Here is a 15592-nt window from a genome sequence, read left to right as displayed (position 1 = left end):
GATAATGCGTTTTGTCTTGTCAATGTAGTCGGAAAGCATTGCTTCACACACTTCAACACGGCGCCTTTTTTCCAAAAAATTCAATGATTTTGGTACCAGTCGAGATTTGACGCGTTTGAGAGCCAACACATCCTTCAAAATGGAATTGACCGAGCCTTTTGATATGCCAATCTCATCAGAAATGTCTCTAATGGTTAAACGACGGTTTTCCAACACCAAATCTTTAATTTTTTGGACGTAAGCTTCGTCGGTTGCGGTTGATGGTCGCCCAGAACGCTCCTCGTCTTCAACACGTTCTCGACCTTCATGGAAGTCTTTGTACCACTTGTATACATTTTTTTTCGACATAACCTTATCGCCAAAGGCATTCTGCAGCATCCGCAACGATTCTGCAGCAGAAATTTGATTCCGCAAACAAAATTTAATGCAAATTCTTTGCTCAACAAATGTAGACATGGCAAAAAACGAGAAATTCACTTTTAGCAGTTCACAAAACAATGCGTATCTCAAACACTAATGGATATTTTGACGTGTTACTTCTCTTGGGTGTCAAAGACAGTCCTACCAACCTAAAAAAATTTTATTCCTCCAAATCCGTGCGCGCGGGAGATTTAAAATGTAATGTCACCTTACTTTTTGGACACAGTAGTATGTTCAATTCTTCTATTATGTCTAAGATTGATTACTACACAAAATACTAGTTCAATTTCATGATCTACTCATCATACAAATAATAGTCAAAACTTAGTATTTAAAAGTTTGTAAATTAGAATTCAATGTAAGCAAACAAACTTCAAATAAAATCTCGAAATTTGTTTTTGACTTGATTACCCTCCGACAGAAATAAGGGAGATGTACCTTGTCCCAAGATTTCATCTTGCCATGCAGTGTCCTGTAATCTAAAGATTATGGAATAATAAATAACTTTTTAACATTAGCTTAATCAGCTCAAAGGTAAAAATTAAGATGGAACTTCTAAGCTACCTTTGCTGGAGAGCCGGCGATTGTTGTTTCAACTCTTTGATTTGCGTAATTAACATCTTATTACACAGAATTGTAGTTGAAATGGAAAACCAACATTCCACTAACACCAAATGCGCATAGAGATATTGTTGCTTATTATTAATCATGTTATTTCGTTCGCTTCTAATGGATATCGTTTCGGCGAAAACATCAACTTCCTGACAATTTCATTTGCAAATAATCGAGATTATTAATACAATTCGTGTGTTAAAATTAGTAAATAATTGATTTAATTAATTAATCCAGACGGTATTACTACAAAAATGATTAAACGGAATGTAATCATTACCCCCTCGATCGCTGCTCGACGAAGACAAATGTCGCACAAAATGATAATCCCTGTTTTTTCAACGCCACTGTAATGAACTACCACGGGTCCATCTCCAGGTGATAACGATAACAATTTCTTCAAGTATGTGACTACTGAGTGTGTATTTAATGGCACTTCGTAGTCCAACCAAGCCGTGTAATATAAATGTTCTATCTATATAATATCGACATATTATTTATTAAAAGTTTTGTTTCCAGTTATTTAAAAATGTTGGTACCTTTCGAGTTTCCTCTCCATAAGTCACTTGGAAAGTTCTAAAAGAGTAATCAGCAAAAATATTTTGCTTTTCGTTTAATACAATAATGTCGCCGTACTTCAGCTTCTTGTCAATATTTGGCCAATATTGCTCGCAGTTTGTCTATAAAAATTATTAAGCTTGATCTTTATAAGAAAATAAGAATTTAATTTTATTCAAGTAAAAGGATTACCTTTTCATTTTCGACTACATTTGTCAACATACAAATAATAAGAACGTTTTCTTGCCAAATCATGCGCCAGAAATCGGTGACAGTATTTGGTTCGGGCCCTTGCATGGCGATGTAACGTTTTTCTGTCTTATAACCCTTTTTGAATAATTATTAATCAAATTAAAAAATTGTTGTTTTAACATCAAATAAATACAGAAGTATAACAACTGGCATTTCAATGTAATAATACTTTTACTAATCGTAAGTTTCAGCACTTACAGTGATGTAATTAGCGTTATTGTAATCGGGATAAGCATCATCCGTATATTTTTTCATCATCTCTTTTATCGCCTATATTAATTTGATATTAATACGTTACTACATAAGTAAAACGCGTTTATGATTAAATTTCTTACACGCAATAAGATTCTTGTGTCAATACATTTCTTGAGCGGAAATTTTCCACTGTCAGATGGCTGGTTCTTTTGAAAACGTCTCGAGAGAATATTGCAAAATTATGTTATTATGTAATATGTTACATAATTATAAACTAGCATAGTCATTCAAAGTAATGGAAACAACTTTGTTCTGCTTAAAATATGGAAATCTTTTTTGTAGAAATTTGACGTCATTTTAAATTAATCGTACAATTGTAAAATTTTCCGAATATTTTTAAGAGACAATTTGATACAATTAAAATGAAAGTCAAATACTTACTTTGTATTGCTTATCAAATAATCCTGACTGTATCGCTTGTCTGACATATTTTTCAAAATCTTTCACCTTTACCAATGATATCATTTCCACCTCCTCTTCTTCACTGTGCATAGTAGCAGTTACCAACGCTTCCGGAGTACTCGTCCGCAATGAAGGTATACTTTCATAAATATGAGACAGACTTTCCATTAATTCTATTCTATTCGATATTGTGAATGTCGTTTCGTGTTCACAATTCACGGATTCCTGCCACAAAGCTATTTCGTTTCGTATTTGTTCTTCATTCCGTTGTTGTTTTTTTCTGGAACAATTGTATGTATAATTGTAGCAGACTTAATTTATGTTCTATCATAATATAATATATAATTTCAACAGCTCAAGTTCTACATTCTTTAACAAGAGAAAATTACGCACAAGTATAGAATTATTAATTTTTGAATTATTATAACTTTGTAAAAGAAATTTGTACAACAATCTTTTTAAGAATTTGCAACATAGCAAAATCGAAACCATAAAATATTGCAGAACATAACGAAATGTGCGCAATTATTTTTAAATTAATTATATTATGATTTTTATATACATTCATAATACATGGTTTGTTTGTAGTTTTGTAGTTTTATATTCGGACGCTACATGAGATGTAATTTGCGACTAGTAGCATGCCATGCTAAGGAAAGTAAGCGTGTCCGTAATATACATACATAGGAAATAGTTGTTGAATGGGTACCGGTATCTTAAAGAGACCTCTTTAATATTTTACGTTTTTATTTACTTATATCATCAACATAGAAAAGAAATGTAAATAAATAATATAGATAAAAATTTAACAGATTTTATTTTGTTTTGTGCATGATATATGATTTTAGAGAAGATATATCTGATATAAAGTTTCCACCAACTTATATAGTTAATTATAAATTATGAAATTTTATTTTAAAATGTTATAAAAGAAAACTTGTTACATTAGAACATTTTACATTTATTGTATACGTGTGTGTTTGTGTGTGTATATATACAAGATGTCTCATTTTAAAAAACGCACCTCAATAATTCTTCAATGGAGCATTTCCAGTAAAAATATTTTAGACAAAAATTGTATGGTTTCAAGGGGGTCATAAGATGGTGTCATTAATTTGACCTTGAATAGTTGCTTGAAGGTCACGTGAAGAACACCTTCAATTTTTTAAATGGGACTGCCTACTTTTTATTACATATTCTTGTAGCTTATCTCGAGATCTTTCTAAAACATTATAAGAAAGTTGAGTACTTTCCGAGTTGTGAGGCTTGAAAGCTACGGTGTACTTTCAAGCGTGACAACTCGAAAAGTACTTAACAAAAATAAACTTTCTTGTTGTGTTTTGGAAAAGTCTCGAAATAAGTTACAAGAATATGCAATAAAAGATACAATATTAGAGTATCGGTAGTTTCCTAATTAAAGGGTATCGGTATACTTCCTTAACATTCTATATTTTTTATTGCATTTTTTTGTAGTCGATTTTGAGAGATTTCCAAAACACTACAAAGAAGTTTATTTTTGTTAAGTACTTTCCGAGTTGTGACGCTTGAAAGTTACAGTACACCGTAGCTTTCAAGCCTCACAATTCGGAAAATACTCAACGAAAATAAACTTTCTTGTAATGTTTTGGAAAGGTCTTAACTCCAGCTATTAGATTCTGATCAAAAATAGGGTGTTCCATTTAAAAAAGTTAATGTGATTTTGATCTGACCTTGGCGACGCCATCCAATGTCAAACTGATAAGATCATTAAATAAATCTTTTGAAACCGTACAACTTTTGTCTGAAACATTTTTTCCTAAAATGCTTAATTTTCGAGATATTTTACCGTCCCGGAACTTTGGCCATTCCGTATAATAAAACTTCATATAAATTAACTCAAGATTTTTATCAAATTCCTCAATACATACCACATTTTACTATAAAGAAATAATATTAATGTAAGAGTGTTAAGTGATAATAATGAAATTAATAATTGTGAATAAAAATATGTCAATACAAAAACAAATTTAAGTTTTATTTCAGCATTCTTATTTTTTCATAATTTTAATTTATTGAATATTATGTCTTTATATTTATTAATGTCTTTTTCAATGAATTATTGATAAAATAATTATTAATTGTTTCTTTTAATTACTTTCATTAATATTTTTGAAAACGATACGATTTAAGAGAATATAAAAACGTTTTAGGCAACTAATTTTCTAAATTATGTAATTCTTTTTGCAGAAAAACTTATAATAAATCAATTTATTACACACTGAAAAATTTGACATGTAATATAATAGATAACTGAAATATCGAACTATTGTACAATTTCAGACTTTGATTTGTTTCCTAAACATTACTAAATGTGAAATATAATAAAAAATAGTGTAAGTGGTACGCATTTGACAACACTTCCTTATACACGTTTTTGTTATAATGTATTTTCAAGTATATTATGTAAAGAAACATATTTAATAATTGGCACATATAAAATTTTTATTTTCGACTAACTTTTATTTACTTTTGAACTTATTATTTTGTACAGCTTATGCGAACTTATAAATAAGTTTTAATATTCTTAAGATTACTTAATGCAAAGTATTTACTTTTATTTTTCTAAGTTGATTTTCCTTCAAAGTACTTGTACAGTGGAAAGTAAAGTGGGAAATTTGAAAAGGACTATGTTTGTGCGTTACTCATTTGTCAAAGAGTGTATATAAAACGCTTACACACTAGATATTAATAAACAGATATAAGAACAATATTACTAATTTCCAAAAAATATAACATAAAATATTATACCTTCGGTACAAATAAGATGCTATTGATGTCAGGATGAATAATATAATGGGTACGGCAACTAGCCACTCTGCATAAAGCGTCGGTGGAACATTATTGACGCGGATCGATTTTGAAAGCATAATTGGCCTAGTTGAATTTTGTTCGGTTATAATAACCACTATCTCATAAAAATCAGGTTGCAATGGGCAATTTAACGCATTGCCGTAAATTTTATTGTCGCCAACCCTGAATTGTGTACCAGCTAACTCTTTTGTCTGTCACAATCAAAAGCAAAGATATTTGGTTTTGAACAATGATCGTCATTATCTATATAAAATCTAGATTATTTAGATCAGAATTTTTCAAACTTATGTGGATCGTGATCCATCTATTAAAATGCCAAATATCCGCGACCAATCTCTTCAGAGATTATGAGAAAATGAATAGAGGAATTAAATTATTTGTTTACATTATTTTACGCTTTCTATTCTTTAATTTTATTAATCAATTACTTAAAAATTTGTGGTATTAATGTGTGAAGAATGCACTGTTTTCTACTTCTGATGAATATTTTTAATTATATTTATATCGACACAAATTACTTTTGTGTCGATATGTATAAGGACTTTAATATAATGATAGTTTATTTTGAAATTTAATTTTGGTTTTTATCAAAGTTGAAAAATTTTTTGCGATTACTAAAAATTGATTCGCGACTGTACCACATTGGGTCATGATCCATAATTTCACATCTCTGACGAAGAAACGACTTTATCCTATTGGGGTGGTTTGTTCTGGAACCAGTAATTCCAAATCATACTGGAAAAATCATTTTTACATTTCCCATTATAATTCAACACAGGTGAGAGATACGTCAAAATGGTTTCAATCAAAAACGGAGGGAATTAAATTATCTTTTCATGTCTTTGGTTTTATGATCAGATTTTAACTGTGCCTTATAAAAACTGCAAATAGGTTAGACTTGTCCCACACTTACTTTTATATATGTATATATACATATATGTGTGTGTGTATATATATATATATATATATATATATATATATATATATTTCTTTTTTCTATATATACATATAATTCACAATTATTTTGTATTCTTACCGTAACTTCAGCAGCTTGCCAAGCCATTTCATTTACCTTCACGCTTGCTAGCGCTCGTAAATCCTCCGGTATTTCCGAAAATCGTTCGCAAGTATAATTAGAGCTTTTTATTATGATGTGCAACATACTATCTTGAGTATCGTTTGAAACTGATGGTATATTTATTAATATTGTGGAACTCGAATCATCATTCCTGACTTCTAGAATGCCATCAAAATCTATGGCTGAAGATGTATTAATTTCCACAAATTTTGTGCTGTTAGATTTATTTGTAATTGTTGTAGCCTCAATATGGATCTTGTATCGTGTCGATGGGAACAAATACAATCGTTTGCTGTATGTACGGTTGTATTGTGTTACCGGATATTTTATTATTTCGTTCTTGAGAGACGGGAAAAGCCTCAGATTTGAAGAGATTACTTGTATTCGAATGCGAAAATATTCAAGATGACTACCTGTCTTCCAGGGATGAAGCCATTTTAGATCAACCACACTGTTATTGTTGATCGTAAAAGTATAATTCCCAGGTTCATCCGGCACTAAAATGTAAAATCGGATTATAATTTGTATTATTTTGGAAAAATATTCATATTAATTTACAATTTATTGTGAATATATTTTAAGAAACTATTAAATAATTATTTATTAGACACAATATAGTATGAGCATAACGGCAATAAAGGACAATTCTCGTTTTAAAAGTAAGTATTCATAGTAAAAAGATGTTAGTCACATCAAAAGAAAGGGAGGAAAACATATTTTAATATTTTATAATATGCAACATTAACGTATTATATCAATTATGATTAATTTCGAATTTAATATATTCAGTTTATAAATTATTTATTAAGCTTGAAATTTTACTTGGATTTGGAAGCTCATGTACGTAAACTGATTTTCCTGGCTTGGTGACGTTCACATTGCATGCGAAAACCTATAACATATATTTTGTATTATAGTAAGTTTTACCTACCGCTTAATTTCTGTTACTTATTTTATATATATTTACATATATTATTCGTGTTTATTAAAAGTATGAGAAAAGCCGTGAAATTTAATAGAGGAAGATCGCCGATGCCAACATACTACTTTACTTTTGGATCAAATTTTTTAAACAAACACTTTGAAAATACTAACTAGAAATGTGAATACAACTGTGTTCCATCAGACGTTATAAAAAACAGTATACATGTGAGGTAATAAGGCAGTCCTAAAATACTGATGTCATAAGAGGCTCTTTTAATTATAAACAATTACTTATTAATGATAATTTGTAGATTTTACACACTAATACAATGTGATTTTATAAATATTTTATAAAGTATATTTTATAAAAAAAAATTTTTTATTAGTAATTTTTTTGGCTTAAGAAATAATTTTAAAACAATTTTTTTGCAGCTAAAATGCATTATGCAACATCTATTGTAAAATTGTAAAGTTACAAGAGTGGTCTTACGCTCGTAATGCAAATGACTCACATCTAACGACTTCTCTCTCTTACGTAATATAATCTATATGTCGAATTTATACACATTAAATTCAATTGCATTATTTAAAAGTTACATCCAAGACCTTCAAGCTATAGAACAAATTAAAAAAATTAATATTTAACATATTTCTCAAAATTACCTAGAGAATACCCATCAATAAAAATCGCTATCTCAAAGTTTAGCTTTTATAAAAACACTATGAGCACTAATAACGAGATATCATTCTAATTTCTACAATATCTAAATCGACTATAACAAAGTAATTTTAATGTTTCTCTTAAAATGTAACGCAAATTATATAAAATATCGTAATGTCTTACTACCTCACACATATTTTACGACACGTGTTTTTCCTTTTTACTCACTATTGTTAAACTACGCAATTTGTAAAGAAAATGGTAAGAATATTGCATTTAACAAATTTTTTTTATTAATTTATATAACAGAAACAAGTCATGGATGTATGAATTGCAAACTTTTATTTCTTTAATTATCTCAGTAGATCATATTTTCATCAGTATTAATAAAATGCAATGTTTATTTTTTGACAATAATGTGCTGCTTTAGAAGATTTACATTGGTATTAGCGGCCTTCCTCTGGTACTTTACCTGAATATTATCAAAAAAAGAAATACCGTGTCGGGTTTCGTTTAGCACTATAACTTTACATATATAATCATCCCACAAATCACAAGTTTCATTTAATGCAACTTCAATAATTGGGCTATATCCTTCAGTCCAATTATACTTAACACCATAATTATGTAATTTTCCGTTGAAAGGTGGAAGTGGACTTTGCCATCGCAAGTGTATGGCAGGCATTTGACGAGTATCAATTTCGACAACCTCTAAATTTGTTACTTCGGGTGGAGCTGTTATTTTAATTACGTTATAACTACAGAAAAAGTTATTAAATCAAATACAATGACCTAAACAGCATAGAACATTTCAGCAATATTGCAACATTTTAACAATACTTCAAAAGCGTTGCAAAGTTGCTCAGCATTGCTGAAATATTCTACTGGAATGCTCTTTGCTATATAGGAACATTACAATTACCTGTTGGTGGAGTTTCAAACTCTAATTTTTCATAAGTGGTGGTATTTTCCTTTTTGTCGTAATCTCTTATTACGTAAAGTGTTACTAAGTATCGCTCAAAACCGTTTAATTTTGGATTCAATTCATCCAAATTAAGTTGATAGGAAATACTATATTTGATCACATTGAAATATTTAACAGCGTCACTAATACCCTGTATTACTATCTTTGCTATTAGTGGTCCCAAAATTGTCGTGCAATTATCGGGTGGATTCCACAATAAAATCCAGTCTTCTATTTTCAACTGACTAAATACTTCTGATGGTATCTCTATAAAAACATTAGTTTTCCTCTTTTCTTACTTTTATACGTATATGTATTTTTAAATAATGAATATTTAAAAAAATATTATTATGTTTAAATAAATTTCGTATTGTTATATCCATTTAGGTACTACATAAGACTTTGATATATTACAAAAAGCATTACTGAAATTAATAAATAATTAACTAAATGGATCACAGTTAGTATTATCGGTAGCATTAACAATTCTAATAAATAATGTAATATACATATACCAGTTGGTTTTGTGTCAAAGGTCATATCAATTGCCTCTACAATTGGGATCAAATGACGTGGGTTATGAGCTATAACCTTCACAGTATAAGATGCATACGGATGTAAATCCTGAATTGTGATTGTTGGCTCTGTTGTGGACATTTCAATAATGTGATTATCCGGTATAGGTAATTTTAAGTCTCTACAGCCATAGTACTCATTAACCTAAATTAACACAACCATCTACTTATAATACATAATTTAAAGTCTTCTAAAATTAAAGTAATCCATAATTTTGAAATTAAACATATAATATGTGTGTGATTTTAAACAAATGCATGTGATTTTGCGCGATTTATATTTCAGAAATTTTACAAAATTTTGAGAGATCGTTGATAAATCTACTTCAGTATTGAAAAATATTAAAATGCAATGAAACGAATTTAATTATTTTCAACTAATATAATCAATTTTCTTACATATTTATATTTATTACCTTCAGGTTTACTTCATATTGTATTATTGTTCCATGCCATCTTTGTTTATATAGTGTCTTCCAAATCAAAGTGAGTTGTGTGTTAGCCAACAATATACCTTTATAAGAGGCTAAGACTGTGAATATTGAAAAAATTTATTTATAATTTATTTATAATTTATTTATAATTTGTATACAATTTAAATATTTACGCAATAGTGCGTATGTACAGAAATGAACATTTTCTTTAACGTACAATAGTAATTTGAATCGTACGTAATTCCAGCAAACGTGTGAATTTCCTTGGAAAATAACTTCCAATTTTTATGAGATATAACCACATTATAAGAAGTGAATGGTAATAAAGGTTGATAATATGGAAAAGATGAAACTATTGTAGAAACGACTTCTTTATTCGTATCTACATTGTGAATTACTAGATGATACCATTTTTCCGGACATGAATACACTTGCTGTAACAGAAAAAATAAAGACAAATTTCTTTTTTCTAAATTTAATTAAATATAAAAATAAGATTTTACAAAGGTTAAATAAAATCTAATTGAATGAAATATAAAATGTCTACGTACATTTGGGATGTTTCGCAAATCAATTATTGTGCCATTTTCTTCTAGTTTTATATCGAAATTTTCAGCCGCTACATCATTATAAGGATAAAGAATAATCGCATTATGCACTGGATTAGATAGAAAGATTAGAATAATATTTTTATTATAATTTGATAAAAATAAAATTGCGACAGCCTTTTGACAGCTAAATACTAGGAAACTCTATAATACATGTAACGTATACTATAGTATTTTTGTATAGTTTCGTATACGTTATTTTTCAAGAATACGGCCCCTGGGACGCGGAGATGTCAGATATTTTGAATAATTTCGCCACGATTTATTTGTATAAAGTTATTAGATTAAAGTTAGTATTCCTTTTTATAAAAAAGTGTTCTTTCCTTTCGCGTCGTGAAAACGAGTGTTTTTGCGCGAGAGAACTGTGTACTCGTTTCCTCGAGTACAACAATATATTTTAGTGAAAAATGATGATAAAATCAAATTTGCATCGAATCGATGTCGACTTGATATAATAATAATTTTTAAGGCATTAAATAAATTATTAAATTGACTAGTAATTTAATTCGTGATGTTACATTTCTTGTTCTATTTAAAGTTTTAAAGTCCGTCAAACATGCAGCGCGCAGCTCAGGGAACTTGTAAATATATATAAATTCTTCTCCAAAATTATTATTGAGCACTAAGATCCGTTTTTGACCCATTAGCCGTTTTCCACAACTTAATATAATTTGTTATGCAAATTACGTTACTACAAATGGCATTTTAAGATAACATGTAAATGTAATAATAAAGAATAGTAATTAATTATAGAGGTAATAATTAAGACTGCGACATAAGATCATGTAAAAAAGACATACATTGTGGATCACTTCACATTAATGGCCATAATTATACGTACTTTTAATGTCATTAATATGTCATTATTTGCTGAGATTCATTAGTTATTGATAAATTATTAATAATTAAATTGCAAACAAATATAAACATTGAATAAAATAAAGTAATATTAACTTACGATTGCATTTAGTCTCAACTACTTTCCAATCACTGTGTATTTGTACACCTGAAATATTTAAGTTTAGACGAATATGATAAGTAAAACCAGGTTCCATGTTTTCAAAATATTTCGTCACTTGTGTCATATTTCGAAATAACTTGTTCCATGATTGCTGATTGTATTTGATGTGTTCCTGTAAAAAAAAATTATGATATTGATCTTTTCTTTTTATTTTGTTACGTAATATTAAGTGATAATCGGATTTATATCGATTAGAAATTTTACTAAATTATACTGAGCAACATGCGTTTCTGTATTTTAACAATTGAATGGTTTTTGTGTATTTTTGTCTACTAGATACGAATTTGTTGTACAAATTTAATAACTTAATAATTTAATAATTTAATAATTGGTTTTCAATCGAGAGAAATTTGCACAAAAAATAAAAGTGGTCGAATTGGCTAAGACACCCGTACCAGAGATTCGGGAGGTCTCAGGTTCGAACCCTGGCTGAGGTAATATTTTTCGCAATAAATTTTTTACAATTTTTTCAGGGGAGAGAGGGTTAATATTTGATTCTGGTGAGCTCGTGTATTAATAAATTAATTTTAATTTAATAATAAATGTGATATTACTGACTCTTGTTATAGCTGTGTTACGACCGAAAGTAACGGCGCGCAGTTTGTGTTGAATCTGAGAAAGTATATAAAATCACACGAGTAAATACAAAACACCAAGATCTAGCTACGACCATGGAAAACGTTCTTGTTTAGATTTGTATGTTACAAAGAATAACATTTTTTTGATGGTTTTTATGATGTAGAATCGGTAAGAAATTTTTTTTTAAATTTTGTCAAAGTCACAAAAAAGTATCAACTTTTAAAATGTACTTTGATTTATTTTGGTATAATTTTTTGTTTCTTAAGTATAGTAATTTAATGACGCTTCTTTTTCCATGTAATGTATCTTGTGCAAAAAACTTCTTTTTTTTTTTTAATATGAGTTAGATATTTTGGTGTACTTTTATCCGCTGAGCACAAATTTGTTATCCAAAGATTACATCACAATGTTAAGAAAAATAGGGGTTAATCACTCTTGAATTTTGCAATACAATTGGCTAGAAGTCCGATGAAGTCTGGTGAAGTCCGATGGAATCCGATGAATTCCATAGTGGCTGCTTCGAGGTTTTTTTTTGCTCTTTTAATGAATTTTCGATTGAAATCAATCATCAATTCTATCTCTAAAAGAAAAGTCATCAAAAATTTTGATTGTACCGTTTTGCAAAGATAAAATCATTTAAAATATTTTAAAAAAATAGTATAATTAAAACTTTTTATGACCTTTTATAAAGAAAAATCTTTTATGAATCATGATGAATTTCGATGTAGTCCAGTGAAGTCCAGGAAAGTCTTGAAGTCAGAAGTCATGTGTAGTACATTTATTTTTTGGTTACCGACTAGAAAAAATGGTATTAAGAGATTAAGGGCAACTTTCAAAATCGTCGTTTCTCTTGAAAGTTTGATATTATAGCCAAGTTTAGTCAATGTCTTCGTATTCAGTAGGCAAAAATACTTCGGAAATGACTTTCACATTTACGATTATACATAAAAATAATTAAATTTTATTGCTCAATATAATTTATGTCCAGTATCATTAACAACTTACATAATAATTTTGTCTATCTATTCGAATGTTTTACTATTTTTAATTATGTAAATATATGTATCGACTTTCTGGTTCATTAACGGATGGTGATTGATTAAAGTCGAAACGTATCGTATTAATTTGATTGTACATAATAGTAAATTATTTTTTAAACATAAGGTTAAGCAGGTCTATGTCTATGTTACGTCCAGCCTTAAGGAAAGGTAGTTATGGAAATTACCAGGGATTTGGACAAGGCAGTGACGGACGCAACGAAATCTTTATGGCTGATGGCAGAAAACGAGATATAAGCGCTTAAATCTGTCGATAATCTAATAATATTTAGTTATAACGCATTAAAGTAATATATTAATATTACTCACCTCGTCTTTTTGCACACTTAATAAATGAGACATTCAACATAACATGTCTTACGTCTTTACGGCTTTTCTCTGTCTTATCCAACGTCACGTCATGTCATGTCACGTCTGTTACGTCTCATTCTCTGCCATCAGCATATCTTGCGGCCGTACTAGAGGGATGAGGAATGTATGACACGAGAGCGAATGCACTTTTATGACTCTGAAATATGGGTCAACGTGTCACAGCACGCTTTAAAGCCCTTTCAAGAGTCGTGCGATCGTCGGTCCTGATTTGAATCAGAGAACCTAATTTCTTTAACTCAGGATCGGACTTAGTGTGATTTTTTTATTAGGAGAAGTTTAACGAGACAGATTAATTAAAAGAAATTAAACAGTCTTAGAGACTTAGGACTTTTTGTAAACTAATTTAACATATATTAAGTGAATTCAGCATATAATAAAAATTTAGATTTATAAAGTTTATTATAATTACGGTTGCCCCATTTTGTTACAATAAACGAATTTGATCGATACATTCTGTTATGGCTATGTTGATTTTAAACATTGTTTACTGGAATTTTGTGTTGCTATTCAGAAGAATATTTTCAGAGATTTTGCCATTATATTATATTTTGATATAAGAGTGATTTGTAAGACGTTAAATATATTTCAAATTCTAAGAGTATGCATATGTACAAATATGTGTGATTAATAACCGCATTTCATTAATTTATTTAATTTAATATTAGGAGGAGACGGGATTAATTTAATTCATAATTGATAGCTGTAATAGAAGGAAAGAAATTGTAAACAAAATCTGTAGGGACGAGGTATTGGAAGGGATGGTCGGGAACAAACACGGGTATTTCATAGACTCTTGCGGGTCTAAGGGGCAAACTATAGAAAACAGGATGTCTAAATCAATCATTTAAGGAAAATTCAGAAAGAAAATTGGGAATTTTTAAATAGACATTGCTGTATTAATTCGAAGAGGAAATTTTGATACCAATAATAATAATAATAATAATAATAATAATAATAATAATAATATCTTGGGCGAAAAAATGGTATGTAAACTACCGTGATTACTCCTTAGGGTCCGATTCTTAGTTACTTGAATGATAAATTAAAGAAGAAAGGAAAAGAAAAGAATTAGTCACTCATTTGTTTCTAAGTGTGTTATTACTCGATTAGATAAAATTTCTCACGCACAGATTCTAACTACTTTCAGAATAAAAGCAAATTTAAGTGTTTGCGCACAGTTTCGTGTCAGAACTTTGAGGAGAGAGTCGTAATTATATAAGTGTATCGAGTATTTGAAAGTTGAAGATTTTATAGGATTTGAAAAAGGGCGTAGAGTTGATCGAGTGGGTGGAATAGAGATTTGATTGGTTAGATTGGTGCCTTGCTTAGATAATTTCTTTAGATCCAAATTTATTCCTGATTCTGTCAATACAGTTTCTTTTTGTATTTTCATGTTATCATTTTGGTTGTACATTTGAGAGTTACATTTCTCGGAATTCTCAAGAATAATTCTTTCACGTTGTCGTATTTTCCTTATGATAAGATGAGGAATATTTGTTATATTCGGCGAAAAGAGAAATCGTGGAGTCCCTCGGACGTAACATTAGTAACAGCGATTCTTAGTACTGAATGATAATTTTTATAATTTCCTTATGTAAACTGTGTCTGCTGCATATTCATTGGACTCAAATACATTCATTAAATCAGAACATGTAGTATTAATATTAAAAGATCCTCTATTTGAAGGAAGGAGGAGATTAAATAAAATAGAGAGGGTAAAAATTATTGTATAGGACTAATATTTCTATATTCAATATGTACAGTTTATCCTACAGAAATGAGTATTTCTTGTTCTTGTCTAATTTTATTTTGCGTATTACATTTCACCGTATTATACGCGAGACAAAACAGCCAGAGAGATATTTTCGGCCTTAGCTTTGTATTAGATCTGTTCAATAATATGTATTATTAAAATTAAAATTAATTAAATCAATGAGCAACAAAAAATATGTCATTATTTTAAAAAAAT

At 29.1% G+C, this 15592-nt stretch overlaps 1 protein-coding gene across 6 annotated transcripts in view; it reads right to left on the bottom strand.

Moving 5' to 3' along the window:
- Positions 1–15592, bottom strand: part of LOC105194038 (receptor-type tyrosine-protein phosphatase mu) — a 34289-nt gene that overhangs the window by 4390 nt on the left and 14307 nt on the right. For 3 of the 6 annotated variants that reach the window (XM_039453462.1, XM_039453459.1, XM_039453460.1), the window contains 17 exons: positions 11552–11726; positions 10537–10604; positions 10203–10419; positions 9968–10083; positions 9492–9696; positions 8935–9243; positions 8485–8747; positions 7250–7319; positions 6386–6924; positions 5287–5540; positions 2479–2779; positions 2041–2112; positions 1783–1917; positions 1572–1712; positions 1313–1507; positions 985–1181; positions 859–899 (listed from right to left, as the gene is read on the bottom strand). In XM_039453462.1, the coding sequence (XP_039309396.1) occupies positions 859–899; positions 985–1181; positions 1313–1507; positions 1572–1712; positions 1783–1917; positions 2041–2112; positions 2479–2779; positions 5287–5540; positions 6386–6924; positions 7250–7319; positions 8485–8747; positions 8935–9243; positions 9492–9696; positions 9968–10083; positions 10203–10419; positions 10537–10604; positions 11552–11726 (3298 nt within the window). The remainder of the gene's footprint in view (positions 1–858; positions 900–984; positions 1182–1312; positions 1508–1571; positions 1713–1782; positions 1918–2040; positions 2113–2478; positions 2780–5286; positions 5541–6385; positions 6925–7249; positions 7320–8484; positions 8748–8934; positions 9244–9491; positions 9697–9967; positions 10084–10202; positions 10420–10536; positions 10605–11551; positions 11727–15592) is intronic. The other 3 variants (XM_026138173.2, XM_039453461.1, XM_039453463.1) reach the window with 3 other exon arrangements.

This window comes from Solenopsis invicta, chromosome 9, assembly GCF_016802725.1.
Source record: "Solenopsis invicta isolate M01_SB chromosome 9, UNIL_Sinv_3.0, whole genome shotgun sequence".
In the NCBI taxonomy this organism is placed as follows: Eukaryota; Metazoa; Arthropoda; class Insecta; order Hymenoptera; family Formicidae; genus Solenopsis; species Solenopsis invicta.
This window is presented reverse-complemented; position numbering and strand designations above follow the sequence as displayed.